The sequence below is a fragment of the Cucurbita pepo genome, chromosome 12 (assembly GCF_057944985.1).
Source record: "Cucurbita pepo subsp. pepo isolate OVF chromosome 12, ASM5794498v1, whole genome shotgun sequence".
Classification (NCBI taxonomy): Eukaryota; Viridiplantae; Streptophyta; class Magnoliopsida; order Cucurbitales; family Cucurbitaceae; genus Cucurbita; species Cucurbita pepo.
In genome coordinates this window covers 14,377,871-14,402,308 of record NC_141809.1, presented here as the reverse complement: position 1 = coordinate 14,402,308, position 24,438 = coordinate 14,377,871, and the positions used below count along the sequence as shown (strand labels likewise).

At 34.8% G+C, this 24,438-nt stretch overlaps 3 protein-coding genes across 9 annotated transcripts; 1 reads left to right on the top strand and 2 right to left on the bottom strand.

Moving 5' to 3' along the window:
• Positions 1-1,441: 1,441 nt before the first annotated feature.
• LOC111807298 (uncharacterized) lies at positions 1,442-5,461 on the bottom strand. Of its 2 annotated transcripts, none has more exons than XM_023692962.2 (5): positions 5,247-5,461; positions 3,581-3,973; positions 3,417-3,500; positions 3,263-3,334; positions 1,442-1,777 (listed from the first exon to the last, which is right to left on the bottom strand). In XM_023692962.2, exons 1-5 carry the CDS (start codon positions 5,292-5,294, stop codon positions 1,577-1,579), a joined length of 798 nt encoding a protein of 265 aa, XP_023548730.2. In that variant the 5' UTR covers positions 5,295-5,461; the 3' UTR covers positions 1,442-1,576. The 2 variants fall into 2 exon arrangements, with proteins under 2 accessions (XP_023548730.2, XP_023548731.2); XM_023692963.2 differs by having other exon boundaries at positions 1,442-1,768; positions 5,247-5,459.
• A 2,906-nt stretch (positions 5,462-8,367) lies between these two features.
• On the top strand, positions 8,368-9,614 carry LOC111807297 (protein FANTASTIC FOUR 3). Its single transcript, XM_023692961.2, has 2 exons — positions 8,368-9,073; positions 9,183-9,614. The coding sequence occupies exons 1-2, from the start codon at positions 8,559-8,561 to the stop codon at positions 9,502-9,504; spliced, it is 837 nt and encodes a 278-aa protein (XP_023548729.2). The 5' UTR covers positions 8,368-8,558; the 3' UTR covers positions 9,505-9,614.
• A 4,999-nt stretch (positions 9,615-14,613) lies between these two features.
• On the bottom strand, positions 14,614-24,146 carry LOC111807296 (mitochondrial Rho GTPase 2-like). 6 transcript variants are annotated; one of them, XR_015423227.1, is made up of 15 exons: positions 23,825-24,145; positions 22,579-22,861; positions 22,077-22,253; positions 21,649-21,900; positions 21,143-21,211; positions 20,936-20,991; positions 20,458-20,539; positions 17,489-17,700; positions 17,285-17,354; positions 16,923-17,035; positions 16,320-16,470; positions 15,941-16,127; positions 15,726-15,832; positions 15,427-15,500; positions 14,614-14,938 (listed from the first exon to the last, which is right to left on the bottom strand). XR_015423227.1 is itself a non-coding variant. In XM_087129290.1 (14 exons), the coding sequence occupies exons 1-13, from the start codon at positions 24,022-24,024 to the stop codon at positions 15,759-15,761; spliced, it is 1,926 nt and encodes a 641-aa protein (XP_086985416.1). In that variant the 5' UTR covers positions 24,025-24,145; the 3' UTR covers positions 15,084-15,500; positions 15,726-15,758. The 6 variants fall into 6 exon arrangements, 4 of the variants coding, with proteins under 4 accessions (XP_086985416.1, XP_086985417.1, XP_086985415.1 ...); XR_015423228.1 differs by having other exon boundaries at positions 15,427-15,497; XM_087129290.1 differs by lacking the exon at positions 14,614-14,938 and having other exon boundaries at positions 15,084-15,500.
• Between the last annotated feature and the right edge of the window lie 292 nt (positions 24,147-24,438).

The window sequence follows — 24,438 nt, the reverse complement described above, 5'->3', positions numbered from 1 at the left end:
ACTATCTCAGCTCTATTTAATATAAAAATTAATTAAATAAAATTAATATTTATTTTCGATGAATTTAATGACAATATTAATCTACCCTTTTTTAACAAATAAATTGATTTGTTTCCTTAATTGTAATTTTCTCATAATTTATACTTGAAAACACAATTAATATCAATAATGGTCAACTTCTAGTTGATTCAAATTATCTTTATTTCTACCCTTAATTTCATATTAACAAAATTAGTTAATATTTAAAAAAAAACATTTTAAACAATAACTAAAATTATTTTAAAAAAAACATTTGGATAATCATAATTAGGCCATAGTTAGTGGGTCACTTTTGCAAAAAGAAATTATTAATTACCAAACTTTTGTTTTGGAAAAATAAATATTATCTTTCACTTTTTTTAATGCTCACCCATACTTTTATTTATTTATTTATTTATAATTAATTGGTCACCTCAAATATTTTTTTTCTCGTCTAAAGACAGGAGGGGTGTGAGCTTTTTCACTATACAATGACCAGAACGAAGGACCAACGACGATGAAGGAGGAGAAGGAGTTTGAGTAGGAGCTAGCCTTTAATATTTTTTTATTGTAATTTACTATAAAGTTACCTATGATCCAATTAATAAATCACTAATAAAAATTAAGCTATATAATTAGAAAAATTAATTGTTATGAATTTGAAAGAAATAATAAATTATTTATTTGTATAATTGGCTGCAAATATTTTATTTATTAAGATAATGATGGGTGCAATCTTAGCAGCAATTATTGCACACCCACCGGTAATAATTATTTTATATGATGACGATTTTCTATTTTTTTTTTTCATCTAAAAAGGAATAAATTAGAATATTAGCATTATTAAATTAAAAATATAAATTTTAAAATATTTATTTCGATTTATTTGGTTTTCAAACTATTAATATCTTTATGAATCCTTCCATGACACAAATGAGTAAATACTCAACTATACCAAAAAAAACATATCATTAAAGTCTAGTCAGCATATACCCAAAAAAAACATATCATTAAAGTCTAGTCAGCATATATTAATTACACACGTCAATTTAAAAAAATAAAAATAAAAAATTGAAGTAGAATGGAATGAAAAATGATATTAAAAAAAATAAAAATAAAAATAGAGCAGCCGCCGACGGTGGCAGCTGGCAACTACTGTCGGCACCGACAGCACACAACTAAGCCACCTCATTCATTTTGTCCACGTGTTTTCCTTTGTTTGTTTCTTTATATTTTTAGATTAAATATAAATGACTTAATATCCAAAATAAAAACATTTTTTTTTTATTTTTTTAAAGTTAACTAACCTATTAGATTTAAGAATTTATTAAAAATAAAATTTAATTTAAATTTAAATTTTGAAAAAAAATTTAAATATATTAGATACAAAATTAAAAATTTAAGATCCCGAACAAAAAAAAAATAAAAAACTAAATTTATAATTTAATATATTTTAAGAGCCACCGTTCTATTGTATAGTCCAACAAACAAATAACTGCAACATAAAGAAGTCTTAACTAAAGAGTAATAAGCATCCAGAGGGAACTCATATTCAAGTTCATTTTTGTTTAGTGAGCTTCTTTCTCTTGCTTGAAGGAGGTACATTGCCAGCGTCGAGACCCGGAACCTTGTCGAGTTCTACTTGAGACGTAGCTTGAGTCGATTCAGAAGCTCTCAAACCGTTCGAGATCAAAACAACGTCCTTCAACTTCTCTAACATTTCAAAAGCATCACGATTTCCGTTCTTGTACTGCACAATCTTATAACTAAATAAGTATCGTTATGTCTATGTTTGGTGTGTGAGTTTGCTTATGCCGAGCTATCGGTTTGCTAATCCCATGTATTGTATAAACTCATGTAAATAATTAACAAACTTTTTAGGCACTAAACATCAATTAGGTTAAAGGTTAGAAAGTCAACAAGTTAAAAAGTCAGAGACATGACATAATTTAGACATGGACATAACACAAAATAGAGCATTAGTGATGGCAACACATTGTTTTCAGAAAATGATGCATGTAAATTAACAATATAAAATGCTCAATCAGATGATATTCTTGAGAATATTTTGGTATAATAAGGACCAAATTCAACACGATTACTTTGTTAATGCCTTTGGACTCTATTTGATCGAGAAAGGTCTAAAAGACAATCTGTGAGATCCCACGTTAGTCAGAGAGGGGAACGGAACATCTCCTTAGTAGACGTGTTTTAAAACCGTGAGACTGATTGTGATACGTAACGGGCCAAAGCGGACAATATTTCCTAGCGGTGGGTTTGGGCTGTTATAAATGGTATCAGAGTCAGACACTGGGCAGTGTGCCAGTGAGAACACTGGCCCCCAAGGGGGTGAATTGTGAGATCTCACATCAGTTGAAGAGGGGAATGGAGCATTCCTTATAAGGGTGTAGAAACCTCTCCCTAGTAGACGTGTTTTAAAATTGTGAGGCTGATGACGATACGTAATGGACCAAAGGAAAACCTCGGTTGGTTTGGAATGGAAGGGCTAAAATCGCTATACGAAATGGACCAAAGGAGAGATTGTTACTGTTCGAGAGGGGAACGAAACATTCTTTATAAGGGTGTGAAAACCTCTCCCTAGCAGACGCGTTTTAAAAATCTTGAGGAAAGCCCAAAGAGGACAATATCCGCTACGATGGACTTGGACTGTTACACATGGTATCAGAGCCAGAGATCGGCCGTTGTGCCAACGAAGATGTTAAGCCCCAAAGGGGGTGGACATCAGGTGGTGTGCCAGCGAGGCCACTAAGCCCCTTCAGGGGGTGGATTGTGAGATTCCACATCGACTGGAGATGGGAACGAATGCTAGCGAGGACACTGGGCCCTGAAAGGGGAGGGGGGAGTGTGAGATCCCACATCAGTTGGAGAGGGGAATGAAGCATTCTTTACAAGGGTGTGGAAAACTCTCCCTAGAAAACACGTTTTAAAAACCTTGAGGAGAAATCCGAACGGGTAAACCCAAAGAAGACAATATCCGCTAGCAATATTTTTGCTACCCACTTTTGTAGGCAAGTCATTATACAATTCTAACTATTATAACTGAGCTGGGCGCTTTGTCTACTAGTTCTAAGGCTCTTTTGGGACTTTCTTATGGACATTTTTATCCTATCAACAAAAGTTCTTCCGTTCCTTTTCAAACAAAAAAAAAAAAAAAACAAAACAATGTCCATGCAGATCATAATAACCATGATAGCTAGCAGAAGTAGAATTCGATAATACATACCGCTTCGAATCGTTCGTGAGCATTCTCCAACTTTTTCGTAAGCACTCGATTTTCTTCAGCTAGTTCTTCGATCTGCACATAACCAAATAGTTGGTTCTTTAATGAGCTCAAGTTGGCATCAAAAACATTTGAAGATGGATATCACTAAGAGAACCTTTTTCTGGGAAGCTATATACATGCTCTTGTAATTCATATCGGGCGTAGGTACCGTTTCGGTTAAGAACGATCGTTTGATTACCTGCCATTCACCAATTAATGAGCAAAATCATTCAACCTAAGAACACAACAGAAAAGAACCAAAAAAAAAATGGTCTGTACCTCTGTCTTTATTGAGTCTAAGGTATGGCCATGTGTTTCGAATAGTTTAAGAATATAGTCAATTTTAGCTTCAAACCTCCTTGTCCCCATCATTAACTCTGACCAACCATTCTCTTTGCTGGGAGATGGAGAACTTTTCTCATGGTCGGTAGGTAACTCATCTTCTTTATCACTTTCACTAAGATTAATCTCTTCAATGACGTTTTGTATTTTGAAGTTTAGAGGCGTAGAATTTTGTATACGCTCCGATCGACGGATAGAGACCGTATTCACTTTCTTTTTAGAAGAACTTCGACTGGTCGATGGTGATTTTACTTTCTTCAAGGATGGATTGGTACCTCCTTCTGATCTCTCAGATGGTGTCATTGTGCTTTCGTGTGTTGCTTCTGTGCTCTGCAAAAACGAATGATCTTTTCGGGCTTCGATTTTGAAGTACTAACTCAGCAGATTGATTCGAAACGCACAAGTTATTCTACTGTTTCGAAATTTACACGAGAGAAGGATAAAGGTCATGCGCATATAGACACAAAAAGTATAGGAGCGTGTCAAATGCAATGGTGAGATCCCATATTGGTTGGGGAGGAGAACGAAACAACCTTTATAAGCGAGTAGAACCTCTCTCTACTAGACGCGTTTTAAAAATCTTGAGGGGAAGCTCTGAACGGAAAGTCCAAAGCGAACAATATTTGTTAGGGGTGTTCTTGGGCCGTTACAACAACACCACACGCCCAGGGCAAGGATGAAAGTTGAGATACTCAAAATAAAGTCTAAAACATTGACCCTCACAAGCACAAACAACCAATAAAGATTTCATGAGCGGGGTATTGATGCAACGTTCTTGAACAAAGAACATGGCCAAGTAGCATACATAGCTAATGTAGCATCTCAAGCTCACCGCTAGCAGATATTGTCCTCTTTGGACTTTCCCACAAGGTTTTCAAATGCGTCTACCAGGGAGAGGTTTCTACACCCTTGTAAAGAATGTTTTGTTCCCCTCTCCAACTGATGTGGGATCTTACAATCCACCCCCCTTCGAAGTTTAGAGTCCTCATTGGCACTCGTTCCCCTCTCCAATCGATGTGGGATTTCACAATCCGCCCGGTGTCTAGCTTTGGTACCATCTGTAACCGTCCAAGTTCACCATTAGTAGATATTGCCCTCTTTGGACTTTCCCTTCCGGGCTGCCCCTCAAGGTTATAGAACGCATCTACTAGGGAGAGGTTTCCACACCCTTATAAAGAATGCTTCGTTCCCCTCTCCAACCGATATGGGATCTCACAATCCACCTCCTTCGAGGCCCAACATCCTCGCTGACACTCGTTTCCCTCTCCAATCGATGTGGAATCTCACAACTCTAAACTCCTAAAACAACCCTACAACGAAAATTTTGCAGTTCTAAAGGACGATTGAAGAAAAACTTCAGCAACAAAGTGACGATCATTATGTGAGTCTATAGTTCGTTACTATGCCATTGCTATCCACTTAAGATTACATAAGGGGAAAGATGATTAAGATCATTAAGTTCTTCAGATTTTCATCACTACCAGGAGTTTACTAGCTTCAACTTCAAATTTAAAACAAGAAATTCTCAAACACAAACAGCTTAAGAGTTCGAAACAAAAATGCATGAAACAAACAGAACAAGAATAAGAGTCGAATCACATACCAATTCTGCATTCTCCCCAGATTTTGCCGCCTGCGATTTGTTCCTCATCTTGTAGCCGCAGCGAAAAAACCCTTTAAACAATAACCGATCAAAACATAACGTTTCAATCGAATGAGAACGACCCAATAACGTGAGCTATCAATCACTTTCCGGAAATAGAATCTTCAAATTTCAGAAGGTCTGAGCATTTGAAGCACGATTATGGCGCTGTACGGAAGATTTTGGGTTGATTTTAGCTTAACTTTTTTAAAACCTTACTTCAAGGTAGAATTGGTTACCATCTAACCCTACATGTTACAAATATTTAATGTTTATAACCAATTCATATATATTTAATATTTAAACAAAATTTTAGTTATTAATCGTGTATCGCGGAAAAGTAACATTTTTTTTAATAATTACACAACCCAACCTAACCTAACCCGAAAATATTGGATTGGATTCTAAATTTTATTATTTGGATCACATCTCAACTAATATAACATTTCGAGTTAATATTAAAGATTTTTTCAACTCAACTTAACTTAATCCGTGTACATCGGTGTCAAGTTTTTTTTTTCTTAAATTTTAATTTTTTATTTTATAATTAAATTTGAATCTATCAATTTATTTCGTCTATACATTAAATATGGAAGGAAATAATATATTAATGTATTCTTCCATATTTAATGGATTATAGATATTATTATTAATATTTAGTGTATAATATATTAAAATATGTGATTTGAATTTAATAATATTTCTTTTTGAGTTGTTATAAACAAATACATGTCATGGATTTATTTAACATTTTTTTAATTTAAAAAATGGAAATTAAAATAGTAATTTAAATAATATACTATATATATTTTTTAATGATTATAATATAAATTTTACTAAAAGGTAGGACATAAGCCCAACGAAGGTTTAAACATGATACCTACGGCCTACACCTTCATGAGTACCTTGGGCTTTAGGCCCAACATCTGTCCTAATCCAAACTCATTTTATAAATTTGGGTATCTTCAATGGGCTTTAGGCCCAAACTCTGGCCTATAATCTAAACTCATTTTATAAATTTGGGTATCTTCAATGGGCTTTAGGCCCAAACATCTGGCCTATGATCCAAACTCATCTTATAAATTTGGGTCTTCAATGGGCTTTAGGCCCAAACATCTGGCCTATGATCCAAACTCATCTTATAAATTTGGGTATCTTCAATGGGCTTTAGGCCCAAACATCTGGCCTATGATCCAAACTCATTTTATAAAATTGGGTATTTTAAATGGGCTTTAGGCCCAACATCTGGCCTATAATCCACTCATTTTATAAATTTGGGTATTTTAAATGGGCTTTAGGCTCACATCTGGCCTATGATCCAAACTCATCTTATAAATTTGGGTATCTTCAATGGGCTTTAGGCCCAAACATCTGGCCTATGATCCAAACTCATCTTATAAATTTGGGTATCTTCAATGGGCTTTAGGCCCAAACATCTGGCCTATGATCCAAACTCATCTTATAAATTTGGGTCTTCAATGGGCTTTAGGCCCAAACATCTGGCCTATGATCCAAACTCATCTTATAAATTTGGGTATCTTCAATGGGCTTTAGGCCCAAACATCTGGCCTATGATCCAAACTCATTTTATAAAATTGGGTATTTTAAATGGGCTTTAGGCCCAACATCTGGCCTATAATCCACTCATTTTATAAATTTGGGTATTTTAAATGGGCTTTAGGCTCACATCTGGCCTATGATCCAAACTCATCTTATAAATTTGGGTATCTTCAATGGGCTTTAGGCCCAAACATCTGGCCTATGATCCAAACTCATCTTATAAATTTGGGTATCTTCAATGGGCTTTAGGCCCAAACATCTGGCCTATGATCCAAACTCATCTTATAAATTTGGGTCTTCAATGGGCTTTAGGCCCAAACATCTGGCCTATGATCCAAACTCATCTTATAAATTTGGGTATCTTCAATGGGCTTTAGGCCCAAACATCTGGCCTATGATCCAAACTCATTTTATAAAATTGGGTATTTTAAATGGGCTTTAGGCCCAACATCTGGCCTATAATCCACTCATTTTATAAATTTGGGTATTTTAAATGGGCTTTAGGCTCACATCTGGCCTATGATCCAAACTCATCTTATAAATTTGGGTATCTTCAATGGGCTTTAGGCCCAAACATCTGGCCTATGATCCAAACTCATCTTATAAATTTGGGTATCTTCAATGGGCTTTAGGCCCAAACATCTGGCCTATGATCCAAACTCATCTTATAAATTTGGGTCTTCAGTGGGCTTTAGGCCCAAACATCTGGCCTATGATCCAAACTCTATCTTATAAATTTGGGTATCTTCAATGGGCTTTAGGCCCAAACATCTGGCCTATGATCCAAACTCATTTTATAAAATTGGGTATTTTAAATGGGCTTTAGGCCCAACATCTGGCCTATAATCCACTCATTTTATAAATTTGGGTATTTTAAATGGGCTTTAGGCCCACATCTGGCCTATGATCCAAACATTTTATAAATTTCGAAATAGGGGAGAAACTAAATACCGACTAAATTTGTAATTTAATTAGCCTTTAACATTCTATCGTTGATCGAGTTAGCAAGTTATATAAATATCTTTATTATGAAAATTAAGAATATTTGACGTTTGTAGCCAATGTTATTAATGTGTGGTGACTTGTGAATATTTGATATTTGAGGTCCATGATATTTTAGCAGAGATAAATAAGATTTTTTAAAATAATAATAATAATAAAAGAATAGCTTGACAACCCAACCTGAAAATAGAGAGTTTGGTTAGATGAGGTTGTAAACTTTAATCGGGTTGCTCGGTCACTAACCCCACCGGGTTTATTCAAAAGATTTTTCTAACTCAACCGAACCTAGCTCGTGACTTTATTTGCAAGATGCAAGAAGATGTTAGTATCATCAAGTGCTGAATTTAGATTACGACCCACTAGCTCGTAATTGCCACCGAACAACAAACATTTTGCCTATATTTTCTCCTTACCTTTTTGTTATGTTCTTGTCCACATAGGAGAAGAGCAAGAATTAATTAAAATATTCATAATTTTTTTTTTTTTTCCTTATAAATTGTTGCCCTCAACCACTTATTTGTTCATATTGAAGTCAATTTTGTGTGCTCCACAAGCCAAGTATCATCAATTCCAACCAAAACCCATCTCTTTTTTTGTGTTCTTAGTTCATATAAGCTTCAAAGTTGCAATCTTTTTCACAATTTGTTCATACCCAAATCTCAATCTTTTCCTTACTCTGTTTACAATTTGCAATCTCGATACTTCAAAACGATGTCGTCGAGTATCTATCAAGCCTTGCAATCATGTCTTGAGCCTCGCCTAATCGAACCACGTGTTCTAATACTCAAATTAACTCCCTCCAAATCCATCTCTTCCCCGCCGCCGGCGGAAGAAGATTCCGATCTCTCTGCAACTCATTCTGACCCACCAATCGAAACCCATCTAGAAATGGAAGAGAATGACACCGCCGTCATCGTCGCCGACGCCGAAGCTTCTCCGGCGGCCTCAAATGGCAGTCGGAGTGTTGTTGGTGGGTGGAGTATTCTCCAAGCTCTGTCGGGTCTGGATGGCCGTCCTCCGGCGAAGCAATATTCTCCGACGATGGCCCTCAGTTGGAAGAGCCTCGAAATGTGCACCGAGAGCTTGGGCAGTGAAACCGGCAACGATGGCAGCGACGAGAAGATTACTCTGTTTTCATCCGAAACAGAGGTGTCGCCGTCGTCTGTCTCCGGCGAAAAATCAGTGCAGTTTTCAAGGCTTCGAGCGAAGAAAATCGCCAAACCGAGGTAAAATTACAACAATACTCAATAAATTACAATAATTTTAATCTTTTAAGCATATTCTGAAGATAGATTAGTTTATAATTAATCATTTAATTACATTTTTAATCTTCAGTTATCCTCCGCCGTTGATGTCGATGAGCGGGCCAATCGGCGTTAAGGTGAAGCCTTATCGGGAAGGTGGGCGGCTGGTGCTGAAAGCGGTGTCGATTCCATCGGCGCAGCCATGTTTCGAGGTGGAGCGCAGCAGGGGAAGCCTGAGGCTGCGGTGGCTGAAGCGTTCTGATAATTTAGAAGAGGCGGAGGAGAAGGGAGAGAGTGAGGAGGAGAGCAATGAGAGCGGCGGAAGGCGGCGGAAGGGGCGGCGGTGCAAGGAAGGTGGCGGAGGAGGGAGAAAAGAATTGGTGAATTGGGAGCCATTTTTGGTGTCCACTTGAACATCTTTATTTTTTAATTCTCTCTCTGATTCTGACTATGATGCCTTTTATGATACATTTTGTACGTTTATTTTAAAATATGCTAATGACAGTTATTATGGTTAATGAAATTAATTATTTTAAAAAAAATCATAATATAAAGAATTCTATTAAATCCGCGTGACCGGAGCGAGGACTCACCTGAGAAAGAATCATCTAGATATTATATTCCCCATCTTTGTCCCAAATCTTCGAGAGATTTTATTCCTCGTTCTTAGCCCGACCCTCGATTTTGTCAAAATCCATGTCCCGTCCGAGTATATAGTCGTAATTATGAAATATTATTGAATTTATTATGATATTTTATATTTTTAATAGAAATTATATTCAAAATAATATATATATATATATATATATATATATATATATATATATATATATATATATATATATATATATATATATATATTTGGCGAGAATTCTAAATTTTTGCGAGGAATCTTGCCTCGATATCTATAAAAATAAATGAAAATTCTCGCGAGAATGACAATTCAAATAGGAGATGGAGACGGGACGGGGTAGAGAAAATTTCCTCATCCCTGCTCGGTCTAAGATCTCCGTCATCATCCATGTGCTGAGGTTTCTAGATCCACGTCATATCACACACATACGTCTATTTTCTCTACCATCAAAATCACTGTATACAAAATCGATTATTTCAATTTAAATTGAAAAAAAGGTACGAGAAACAAATTTTAAAAACCTAATGAAAGTTCATTCATCGTTCATCATCTCAATCTAAATTCATCCAATAATCTCGTCCCATTAGTCAAAAAACTCGATGGTAATCTCCTATGTACAATATGTTCAATACGATAATATCTAAATAACCCTAATCGTATTTCTGCGAATAGAATTCCCATCATTGTCATGTGCCAGCTTCTGATTAGTCTAGCGGTCGTATGTTAGAAATAAAAACATTACACAAACTCTTAATAAAAAAAATTAATTTGTGTGGCAATAGCTTGTGACACCTCTTAATGGTTCTGACCACCGGTAACACTCAGACAAATTTGTAATTGGGAGTTTCGTTTTCATTTTTCATCTCGAGACAAAAATTGGATAGCTGATTTATGATTATGATTCGAATTATCCAAATTTTTTCTCTTAAAATATAATTTTTATTATTAATTTTCATTTTTTTAAAAGAAACCCTAAAAACCCGTAAAATTAGGTCTGGATCAATTTTGATACCCTGTTTCTTATTAAGTTTCTAAATGAGTTTTGACATATTAAAATGCTAAATAGTGACACGAAATGTCTATTAAACGAACGAGATGACTAACACGTTACGAGCCAGACAAACAGATATAAGATAAGAATTAAAAAAGGGAGGGAAGAAAGCCAAGTTTTGATGCCTTCCTTCCCTTTCCATGAAACTAGAGAGCAAAACCCACCACATAATATGAATAAAGCTTTCAATTCTATTAAAAATCTCTGTGATTTTGAATGCCCAAGCTGTCATTGTCCCATTCTTCTTGGTATGCCATATAGAATATAGTTGAAAAGCCCACCACAAATATAAAGCCAATTTGTGTTTATAGAGTTTGAAGTCGGGATACATGTCATCGACCTAATCCGAGTATTTGGAGCGAGATTCTCTAAAAAGTCAAGGGTTGCTGGTGGCCAAGAGGCCCCATTTTCATTCTCGCTCATTTTTCTTTGTCGTATTTCTCCATGCAAAATGAATAAAAGTTAAGGTTGAAAATTTAGCGCGAGATTTTTTAAAAAGCAGAGGTTGCTCTCGTTTTTTTTTTTTTTTGTTCGTTCGTCTCATTGCTCTACACAAAAGGAATAAAAGAACAATTCCGATGTAAGAGTGCAACTTAGGTTCGAGATCGGTTTAAAACTTGATAAAAATTTTAAGTTCGTTTAAAATTAGGGTTTGCTCAAAAATCTATTTTCGTTAGAAATATTCTTTCTCAACTCAATTACGAAAAAACATTATTTTAAAGTTTTACGTCACTTACTCACACGACATGATTTGAGGTAATATGATCATGGCGAAGTCTTAAGAAACTCTGAGGAGTAGAATCGAACATATAGAAGCAATAAACCTACTCGAGATGGACTAGAAAAAATTTACAACCTGTACAATTGAATTGGGTCTAAACAATGTCCAAACTCGACCAAAACCGACACCCCTAACCTATACGTCAGCATTATGCATGCTAACTTTTGAGTATGAACTCAACTAGGACAGTGGATTGCAGAAGAATGGAATCAAGAAAGGATCCATTAGTCTCTCTATATAAATATGAAAAAAAGGGAAAAAAAAAAAGAAGCTTGTTAGGTATCAGAAAATTTTCAAGCTCTACTCGAGCATGAAGTATGGATACTAATTTCACTTATTATCCGTGATATCAACATTCTTTTAAAAACAACGTAAGCACGTAAATAGCGTTCAAGTACTTCTCTACACGATCTATTTTTAAACACGTAATTAGAGTTCTTCTCTGTTTACAAAAAAAATGTTTCTCTTTAAGCATTTGCAAATACATTATCGACATATCGAGACAATAAAGTATGTCCGTAGATCCTAATCGATCCTAGATATAAAATTTTTCAACAAAAAAATATTAAAAGGCAGGAAGTAGGTGATTTGATGGGAACAAGTTGGGTATGCAAATCCAAAGCCTTAGAAAGGGAATTTCGATGGGAATCAATCTAAAAAGCAACACAAAAATGGCTATTATTTACTTTGTCGGGAAATTAAAACCACAATATCCCATATCTTCTTGAAAGCTATGCTACAAAGAAAAACAAAATCTCCATTGCAGAACTGTGCTGTACAGAGAGAGATGCTGTGGGGAATGATGGGGATGGATGACATTTGCTTATAAATTTCGATGTTTTATATGTACATGTCTCGAGAGAGAAATGTCGAGACCTTAATTTTATGAAAATTTCTATAAAAATACCGATAAATTATTTGATAGATATTTTCTAGATTTTCAAAATTAATAAAAAAAAATTTACACTTTTTTACTACGTTAAAATGCTTCTCTCCCTACTACCAACATATACCTCGAACCATTAGTTTCACGTTAGGACTCAAAGAATTTAGGGTCACAAATCCATCACAAATCATATTATTTTAAAAAATTCTCCCCACCTCTCTTTTTTTGTCTTTCGAATCTACCTTTATCGGTAACATATTCTTAATTATCTACAAATTATCGTTTAATTAATTAACATACACATTATTTTACCATCATTAAAATGATTGTTTAAGACCTAAGTAAGTTTTCTTATAAAATAAAATGAAATGAATTTTAAAATACAAAACAAAAATAATATGTTGTCTAAAATGTTAAAAGATGATTGGTGTAAGTGTGGGATACCAAAACAGATTCCCCAAATCCAACAATTTGAAATTCCTATATCATATGAGCAAGTGGGATTTCATTGCACACAACAATCCAAAACATCAATCATTGTGCCATTTCTCATGGCTTGGATTTGGGATCTATTTTGTGTGTAATGTAATGCATTTCATGCATGCCAAGCTATTACGTGGTTGAAATGTGACCAAAAAAAAAAAAAAAAAAAATGGCATGCATCAAAATTCTATTAAATCAAGCTATTCCAAAGCAACCACATTTGTCGGGATAAATTTAAGATATTCTATCACAAGCTATTTGCATAGATAGAAAGAGACTGCACCAACAAATGCTATTGCTATGTGTCGATAAAAATTTCATTGACATGACAAAAAAAAAAAAAAAAAAAAAAAAAAAAAAAAAAAAAAAAAAAAACATTAAAGATTGAATAATCTATCAAATATCAAATATAAAGTTGAAAGTTCATATAAATTAAATATTTTTTAAAATTCAAAAACCTATTTTACATAAATTTGGCGACATATAAAACATGTTTTTAAAAATATTTAAGAAAATAAAGCTATCATATCCATCTAAATTTGCTTCTTTTTTTTTTTTTTTTTTTTCAAGCAAGCAAATAAAAGGCAAAGAAGCATGAATGGAAAAGAGGCAGGATTGGATCAGAAAAAGACAATCAGAAAGAAGCAAAGGCAAGTGGATGCTGTATGTGCTTTCCCTAAATATGGCAGTGTATTTGCAGAATTGAAAAGAAAACAATTTCAGATATCATTACTCTAAGACAAAGTAGAGAAAGTTGGAGAATCTAGAGAATTACTAGCAGTAATAAGTAAGAACAGATTTTTGGTATATCCTAATTTCCCTAAGCCCCCCTATTTATTTGGTTCTTGTTCCTCAGCATTCAAATTTTACTTTTAAATATTTTCTTGTAATCTTTAAATTTCTTGTTTAAAATCTAGATTAAAAACGAAAAAAATTATACATGAAAATTAATTTTTAAGATTATCCAAATATTGTATGATATATATATTTAAAATATTTGTTATCCCTTTTATAAGTCAAGAATGATAAACTAATTATTTATTTGTATTTTAGAAAAAATTGGAAACATGAATAAAGACAAGAAATTAAATTTTGTTGTTCCCAAAATTTTATACACAGTTCCAAAAAGTTTTTGAAAAATGAGAAGCAGGTGACAATTATAAACCCTTGCGTTTCTCAAATAAGCAGCCAAATTTGGAGCCATCTAGCATGACTATTATTAGACAATTTATAGAAAAAAAAAATGAATTTAAAAACTGTCAAATCAGACGAAATTTCATTTAGTTATCATAGACTAAACTTATAATTTAATCATTAAAATTTGAATGAGATGTTTACCAGTTCAGCGATGAGAATGATGGCAACCTGTGTAAGAAATACTATGCAGGAGATAATAACTTTAAAATTCTGAAGAGGTATGATACAATCATATATACCTGTATATGTATTCCCCTAATCACTTTGATGATAGCCCTTCATTTATCCAAGACAATGAAGATAAAGAAGAAAGAGATTCATGAGGATTATATGAAAGCAATTCTTTTAAAAATATATATATAAATATAAGGAAAAGACACTTGAATGATTTTAATTGAAGATTCAAAAGGGCTTAGAGATGTTGAAGATACCATTCAAAGTCCTTGGTTCAAGCCTCGAGTTTAAAAAACTCGAAATGTTAGTCGTCTTCAAAAGCTAGCCTTCAAATGGGCAAAACCTCCATGGAAATGAGTGTAAGGTGAGTGTTATGAGCCTAATGTAAGAAATAGGGTCCTAACTTACACAAAATACTATACAAGAAACCAATAAGTGATAGGAGAGTGTGTTCCTTACTCGAGATAAGTCTAGTAGTCGATAATTTACTATCGCCTTGTTCTTCGTTTTCTTAAGAGAATAATTAAAATGAAGAACAGTAGTATAGAATCATGAAGATAAAAAAATTCAGGGAAGAAAAAGGACAAACTATTAATGGCAGCAATGGAGAAACTCACATGAATGAATCATGGTGGAAGAACCTGGAAATGGATGCACATATTAGGATAAGATATAAGAAATCGATATAAAATCATAATTGAACCATTGAAATTCTTTTTTGAATGGTACAACTTTAAACTCGTGGAAAATGAAGGAAATTATGAAAACAACGGCAAGAGAGAACAATTACATAATTCGGTTCAATAATGAAAACTACTACTTTTCAAGTAACTAAGAAGATGGATTTCCAAGAAAGGAATAGACATGCTCACTCACATTAGTAAAATAGGGACTTGTTTGAAATGACTTTTTAAATACTTAGAAAAGTATTTTTTTAAGTATAAAAAGAATGTTTTTAAGCACTTTCAGTCATTCCAAACCAGTCCTAAGTATGATAATAAAATAAAATAAATCATGATAAAGGACTAGACTGCATAATTGTACCAAAAATAAAGCACAAAGCCATAAAAAAATCAGAGAGCAGCATCTATCTTTGCATTATTATAATTGCTTTAAATAACGCAGTTACATGGAGAACTGGTAGCCTCAACAAACTCGTTCCACTTGCAGGACAGCCAGCCTCAAGTCCTCTTTGAAATCCTTCTGGTCCATAAATACAAGTTAGACAGATATAATTTGAAACAAATAACAAAAATTGGATGAATGATTTGGTGCATACGAAACTTAAATCCCAACTCGAAAAGAAAATAGCAAAATATTATTTCTATAAATAACCAAATATGCTTCTAGATTACACCAGAGAAATCAATTAGACAAAGAAAAGACGTAGAACTTAAAAACGAAAATAAGACAGTGTTATCGCAGTACTTGACAGCGACCACGTAAGTTGATTTCTTGCAGCTAATTTGAGGTATTTTTCCTGGCAGCGTATGCACGGAAAGCAGCTAGTCCAATAACACCCACAGCAGCTCCAACTATAATTTGCAACAGAAGAGAAGTCAGCATGGTGGTAGTTTTCTAACATTTGTAATATGTTTCTATTCTTCTCTCCTGTAAAAGAAATGGAAGAACCACAAAAGTACCTGAGACAAATATCAGAGAGCGATTAAAGAGTTTGTGATACCGTTTACGGTTCCTCCCTCTCTCTGTTTCGGGAATGTTTGCATGAGGATGTTCTGCGGCGCTCAGAATTTTATTGAATACGTTACTCGAGTCGCCTGATTTTGAGCTCGCAGGTATAGGTGCTTCTATTCCCAATCCCTGACAAACCTAAAATAGATGACTGAAGTTAAATTAATATTCTAGTCAGTGTGCAAAGTACGTTTGTAAGCCTCAATGATGTAAAACAGAGAAAAAGGGGTGAAATTTCTTTCATCCATTCACATTAAAGAGCAGGTACTTCGAAAGAAATCCGTGCATGAAAGTTCGAACTACGTATAAAGGCAAGAATGGTAAGCCTACCCTCACTGAGTCTTGCACGGCAAGTGGAGATGTATCAAGATCATCCTTGGCAGCAATAACAATGCAAGGAACTCCAAAGCCGTTAACTTCTCCTTTCCTCGCAACCTCAACAAGTAGTTCTCTTGATCTATTCCATGAATCTTCATTTGAACTGAAGAGAGTGAATCAATATCGAAGTGAAGCTTTGTATTAGAGGAAGAAACATAATTGACAGTTCAGACACAATGATCCACCTTGATAGTGAATACTACATTCATCAAGAATCAATAGCATTTTAGCATTTAGATTAATGTTAATTATCTTAATTAAGATGACATAAGAATATGATGTACCAAAGTATGCATCGACTTATTAAAGCTCACGTTTCTAACCATCCTAGATCACATACATTTTAAGCCGAATACTAGCAAACCCAAATTCTAACAAGTCATATTTAAGCAAAATTAATCAAAAGTTTTGTTTCCAAAAGTAGCATATTTCACGCATCTCAAGCAGCCAATCTTCAACTCTTAAAAGTTGCAGTTACCCCAAATGAAATGGTAGGAAACTTTCATATTTTTTTCTGTCATATTACCAATGAAAATCTAGTCAAAATGACGTCACCTGTCATAGACAAAGACAGCAACATCACATCCTGCTAAACACTCTTCATGTGAAAGAAATTTTTGGACGCCATCTTCAGGTATCTCTCTCAGTATAAGTGTCTTCTGACCTCCCTAATAATGTAAACGGTACAATAAACATGATCAAAAGGCCAAATAGATTGAGACTTTAGAACTATGAAAACTATACTATAACAGGTAAATATTAATAATATGAAAGCACTAAACTCTACGCTTCAGCTGTGAAACTTAAAAGATGGGGTTCTTTTTTTCTTTTCTTTTTTTTTTCTTTTTTTTTTTTTTTTTCCCTTTGAGGGAAGGTGAGAATAAGAGAAAAATCATATAAAAACACATTGTTGCCACCTGAGCACTTTCCAGCATAGTCATAACGTAACCATCTTCAGTTGTTGAGCTATAGTTTTTTGAAAAAGGCCTGTAACAAGAGTAAAGAAAAAGAAAAGTAAAAGGCAACTCAAAGATGGAAAATGAACATATTTATAAATGGTTGAGCAATAAAGCTGACAAGGTGGTATTAGAGAAAAGAAGTGATCAGTTAAGGAATGAGACCTTCGAATTAAGGTATTCAAAAGAGCAGACTTTCCAGCCTTTTTAGGACCAAAAACAAAGCATTGAAACACATTCCTTTCGGTTCTTTGCTTTTTGCGATCAACCAATCTTCTCCTAGTAACATGGAGTGCTTTGGCTGGATCACCACCATATCCAATGTATATTAAATTTGCCAAACTACGTGGAGGATCCAGTATCGTCATCAGAGCCCACTGCAATCACATAATGGATTTACGGTTAGTCATAATAGATCAATAGTTTTTTTCAGAAACAAAATATTATTTCATTGGACAAATGAAGTTAATAAGGGAGACATAACTTCATGGAAATATTAATAGTTTATTTTTTAGATGAGAAACAGTAAATTTATTGATGGAATGAGAATGAAAAAGACATGAAAAGATACCTAAAATCTTCAAGCCAAAGAAATTGCAGCAAAGGTTGTGCATAGAAAACTGCCGAGTAATATTTTTATTTACTTCTTGGACAAAAAAACAGTCCAATTGGCAATAATAAAAACGTCATGGGATAGTTCCAGAAAGAATTAGATAAAGAACTCCCAAAAAGAGGCCACCGAAGAATAATATTCTACAAACCTTTGAAACGTTCTCTCATTCCTCTCTAAAGCACTTCCAACAAAATGGCCCCAAAGGCATTGAGCCAAAGTGTCCTCACCTTACCTTTGAAGCTTTGACCAAAAAGGAGAAACTATAGGGCTTTGTTAATTCTCCAAGCGAAGGGGAACCAAACGCCGAAAAAGTTTAAGCAACTTCCACCAAAACTTTAGCATGCAACGTCAGATGAGTAAAAGGTGATCAGCAATCGATCCTGATATTTTGTTATTTGATAGGAAATGCTATTGATATGTGAAAGGAAAACTACGATATTCCAAACATTTCGAGAGGCCTAAACTTCCCCAAAAACATTCCTCAAAATTGCCTTGTCCTTAAACCCCCCAAGTTATTTTATTTATAACCACTTCTTCCTACAAAAAAATAATAAATACATAAATAACAAACAAACAAATATAAACACGTCTCTAACAAATTACTTAGCCAACGGGTAAGGATAATGTGGCCCCTGATATCCTAACAATACGTGTAAAGTAGAAATTTCTTCGTTTAAGAATTGAGAACCAAGGCTACGACAAGTGAAAAAAGTAAAAGCACTCCTGGGACATTGGTTCGAATCATATAGTGGCACCTACCAACAATATTAAAATCCAACTAGATTTTTGTCAACTAAATGTCATATGATCAAGTAGTGGTCTAAGGAAATCACTTGAGGCATAAGCTAACATGAATGCTTGTGGATATCAAAAACAGGGGGAAAAGAAAAAGGAGAATCAAGGGCTTTTTAGACCTAATGCAAGAGTGTGTCCAACTGAACTGTTCAATTAGTCTCGTCACCATAAATGCAAGCAATAAATCTATCCCATGAAGTCTCAACTCCCAATGGGAATCTTCATAACCACTTGGCATATCCAAGGAGGAGAAACCGTACTCTAGTTAACACCAAGTGGGTTGGTCATCTATTTCTACCATGTCCAGGAAGTCTCAAATTAACTACTATTCTTCTTGACAACTAAGCAACGGAAAATAAAGACTTTAATGGAATAGGCTGGGAGAATTGTTTTAGTATGAGTGAGGCTGTCAGTTTCTCCTCTTAAGAACATAGATTTCTTCCCTTTACTAAGCCTGCTGAAACCTTTTCCACCATAGGCCAATAGAACTCCTTGCTTTCAAGGATACCTTAAAAGAGGACACAAATATTCAAGGGACCACTCCCCAACTCTACTCCTTGGCTATCTCTTCAAGAAAAACAGATCAGCACCAGGGAAACAACGCCAACAACCGAGGTCAAAGTTTCTAAACAAGTTGTAAAGAAGTTAATAACTTCAATTTTATCCCCCACCAGTTGCCCACTTTTTTGTCATTTTGGAAAGTTAACACTCCCAAGTAGGTCAAATTTTTTGGGTTGGATTTTACAGAACGAATTAACACTTTGGATCGTATTGTGAGGCATAAATCCTTCCTGAGAAGTGCAGAGAAGCATTGAAGACCTAGATCACTTCTTCAATGCAAAATCGGTTTTCTGAGACATTCAATGTTTATTCGGCTCGTGCTAGAGTTTGTAGTTATGTGCTTAAGAAGGTTCTTCTCCGCTCTCCATTTCATGAGAAGGGGCAGTTGTCATGGAATGTTGGCTTCTCTACAATTTTCTAGGGGATTTGGATCGAGAGAAACAAGAAGATTTTCAAAGGGTTGGAAAGTTCTTGGGAGGAGGTTTGATCTCTTGTTACATTTCGCCTTCTTCATGGGTATTAGCGTTCACCTTTGAGGTTTTGTTTCCTTTTAGTTTAGCTCCTCTTATTAGGATGTTTTTTGTGTACGCCCCTTTGTAATCTATCATCTTTCTCGACAAAAATTTGGTTTTTTATCCACAAAATAATAATAATAATTAATTTGTCAGCAGGTGAGGTATGATAAGGTGTCCCCAGCGATATATCACTAGTTTTAGAGGAGCAGCATCAGTCCCAACCTGAAAGCCTTCAGTGAGACCTTCCCTCAAGTAGCCTACTAAAGACACCAGCAACTAGCACAAAGAGGAAGGGAGAAACGAAATCTCCTTGTCTCACTTCCATCTAATATTCAATCCACCTTCTCTCTCCTATTAATGATAATATAAAAACTAAAAAATGGGTCATTGTTAGCAATGAAAATTTTTGGTTCAAAACACGGGAGCATGGACAATAATATATTGAAGCCATCCTTAAAATTTATAGAGAAAATGGATGAGAAGAAAGAAATTCAGCCTTCACAATATCGTTTGCTTCACACTTACCAACATACCTATAGGTTTCCAAAGTTGCAACTCTTACCATCATTTACATCCAGAATGATAGTACACATATTTACAGAACCAATAGGAACGGTTAATGTAGCAAACAATAGCAACCATTAACATACCCGGGATAGAAACCCATTGAGAGTTAAATTTCCAAGAGCAGTTTTCTCTGCAGAATCCTTGTAAGGAGGCTCGTCCCAAGGACTGATTTAAACGGGCAATGAGAAAAAATTAGTAAGAGCAGTTAATATAATTAACACGTGCACGTATTAGTGAAACAAATTATTTCAAGGAATTATACCCATATGATCCATATTCAACAAAGTAAAATTGATCATGATTAAACAGCTAGATAGTTGCAATAAAATGTTTATTGAGATTAGTTCGGTGATAACCTTTCATAAAAATACAAAGTTTTTCTAATTCTAAGATGGAAAGAAAATTTTGTTTAAAATAAAATAAAAAATAAAGATACAATTGCATGCAATGCCCATAATGAATCTGCACAAAATTGATGTCCAATGGAGGACATGCCAATAAGTTAATACGAATGGATGATATGTAACGTGAAAAAATGTTTCTAGAGTAACAAAGTCTTACCTTTCTGGAGCAGTACTGAATAGTTCCTCGAGCTCTATTGGGCGCAGGGCTCCATCCTAGCAATCCCAACCAAAAGAATTTTGAGGTTCAGATAAAGAAGGCAAACACCGTTAAATAACCTCAAATATCAAATACCACTGCAGTAGGAGAGAAAAACACTGCACAACAAAAAAAAAAAAAAAAAACTCTGGGTAGGGGAGTACACACATTATCTGTGTCGAGCAATTGGAATACACCACGCAAGAAATCTAAGGCTTCATTTGACAGCTCCATGCTCTAACAATAACATCCAGTAAGTATCTTATACACAAACATCTGTTGAGTAAATTGTAACAACGGAAAAAAGAAACACATATTCATGGTAGTCACCTACAAGAAAAATCAAACGACAAGAAAATGATACGTTGTTGAATTGTGGATTAATAGCAATCCTATTGATGGATCCTGATACAAGAGGCCTTCACAGACAAAGTATCAAGAAACAACTACCCCACATTTCCATAAATTAAAAAGAAAAATAAATGGAATCTATAAGTTCAAAGGACAGGGACACCAAAAGAGATATCTTACACCCAATACGGCACAGCAATCGAAACTTACAAATAGAAGTCCCTTTGTTGACATGTAGCCTACTATATTTGGCCTTTCAACTAAAATAATAAACCAATTTTCGTTTTATGAAAGGGTAATCGGGTGAAGAAAATAAAAGCTACCTGATCAGGAGCTTGCTTAGATGGAACTGGAAGATAATCTCCACTCAAATTTAAATCATCATCATAGCCAAATTTCCTTAACACTGCCCAAGTAGTCTCAAGGCGGCCTTTTTCTATGAATAAAGCATGAAGGAATAGGAACCCAGGAAGGGTAAGACCACGATCATTAACTCCACTTGGTAAGTTCTCTTGCACAATTCTTTTAACACCCACTATTTCTGCAGACTGCAATGGAGCATTGAAGCACTTAACCTGTGCAACACTTGAAAGATGTTAGCTTCAAAGAAAAAGGGAGAATAGGCAATAAAAAGACCCCGGGAAAGCAGGAAGGATTATTTATTTATTTTTTTTTGGGGGGGGGGGGGGGGGGGGGGAGAGAGAGAGAGAGAGAGAGAGAGGGTACAGGAAGAGAGACAGGAGAATTTGACCTGAAATTCATTTAGCTCTTCATCACTAAGGGCACCATCCATATCACGATCACAAAGAGTAAATATCCTTCTCAAAGCATTTTTGCATCGGGGTTTCAAACTTTGTCTTTCTAAATCAAATAATGGTGCTGTTGGATGAAGCACAGCCCTTTGAGCGTAATAAAAAACTTCCGGCACCTGTGAGCAAGTAGTTTAGAGTTTCAAGATTCAAATTCACCAGGAACAAACCTGGAATGCAAAATAGGCTTTTAATTGACAGAGAAATTTAAGCACTATGAGATATTTTAAAATATACTACAATAAATAAGGATAACACTAAAAAGGTAAATGGAAATGATAAGGAGTGGGGTTGATAAGTTCCTTCGCCCTTCTTTCATTTCAAAGCTTCTTTAATTTTTCTATATTTTGACGGTCTCCCACAAAAATGGACATCTGACATGCAGTATTCTATGCAAGTTTCAATAAATAGATAAGCAACAAGAATGAATGGCTTCTCAAATACCTGAAGTAGCGTGGCCGCAGAGCATTCTATGCAAGTTTCAATCTCCCTGAACTGTTTCATAATGGGTGCCACTATATCCTCCATACTCACTTGCTGGTGTTCATCACGCAAATCTAGCTTGCAACCAACCAGAATAACCGGTGCCTTCACCTCCAACTGGCGCAACTCATTGAGCCAGTACGAAGTCAGACGACTAAGTGTCATCGGTTGATCACATGCATAAGTCAATAACACTGCATCCGCACGCTTCAGTTCTTCATAGAGTTTAGATTTGTTGTCCGTGCTAATTATAGATAGATCATAAGGAATTAATCAAACATTGAAATCACAGTGAGAAAATGCGTCGCTTCGGACGGGAGAAATAAAATAGGATATGATCACTACCGTGAACTGATATTTTGAGGAAAGAAAAAAACGAAGTCATTAAACATTAACATAAACTGAAGCACATACACGAATCTATATCAAATACAACATTCGAATTCAGAAGTCACAAATACAATAATATTCTTTTCATTTCAGCGTGAAAAGGAACTTTGACGAAAGAAAAAAATGGCAGTTGTATTGAAACGCTAGCATTTCTACAACTGAAAAAATAAAGGAATCCTTATCAATTATAACATTCGAATCACTCAGATACTCGATCATTCTTTCATTGAACCGTTGAATTAAAATTTTGAAGAGAAAAAATGGACGTTATATTAAATACTGGCATTACCTAAGACTGAAATCACAGAAGAATACATGTAAAATTTGACATTCGAACCACTAAGCAATCACAAACACGTGAACATTATTTCATCGAACCGAATGAAAATTTCAAGGAAAAAAAAAAAGAGTTACACTAAAAATTAGCACTCTCTAAAACTGAAAAACACAAACGAATCCGTATCATATATGACATTCGAATCACTCAGGTATAACGAATACACAAGCATTTTTTCATTGAGCCATTGAATGAAATATTTTATGAGAAAAATCGAAGTTACATTAAACACCAGCACTACCTAAAACTGAACACACGGACGAATCCATATCAAATATGACATTCGAATCACTCAGAAATCACAAGCACACAGGCACTCTTTTACTGAACCGTTGAAGGAAAATTTTTAGGAATCAAGAAAAGGAAGTTACATTACACACCAGCATTTCCTAAAGCTGAAAAACATAAACGAATCCCTATCCAAAATGACATCCGGAACACTCAGATACCACAGAAACGCAAATACGAACAGTGCCATACCTGGAAGAGGAGTCTATAATGGTGAGCGGGACGCCGTCAGCATAAAAATCGGCGGGAAGATGAGTCGGAGGAAGCACGGCGGGAACGCTGTCAGGGAATGATTCGGTGGCGGCGGCAGCAATTAAGCTGGATTTGCCGGTGCCTCGATCGCCGGCGACAACGATTCGAACGCTAGTACGTACGCCTGTCTTGGCTGCCATTGGAACAGCAAAAAACAGAGAGAGAGAGAGAGAGAGAGATGAGTTAGTTCGTTGGAGGTATAAGATCCAAGGCAACGACGTGGGAAATATTGGACCGATGGCGCCTAAGGCAAATGCGCTGTGTGCTGTCTACCCAATATATTGCCAATTTAATATTCATACCAAATCCCTTGAAACCGGTTTTAAAAAACAAAAATAAAAACCAATTTTGTTAAATTTTAAACTTTATAAATAAAATCTTAGATAAAAATTTTATTTATGCATTTAATAAATTATAAAGTATATAATAAACAAAAATTAATTAACATTTTTATTATTATTATTATTTACATCTATATGTTTTGGTTAATTTATTTAATAGTTAATTAATTTTGTTCAAAACTTTAATTTCTTGAAATTAATAAATTTAGGAAG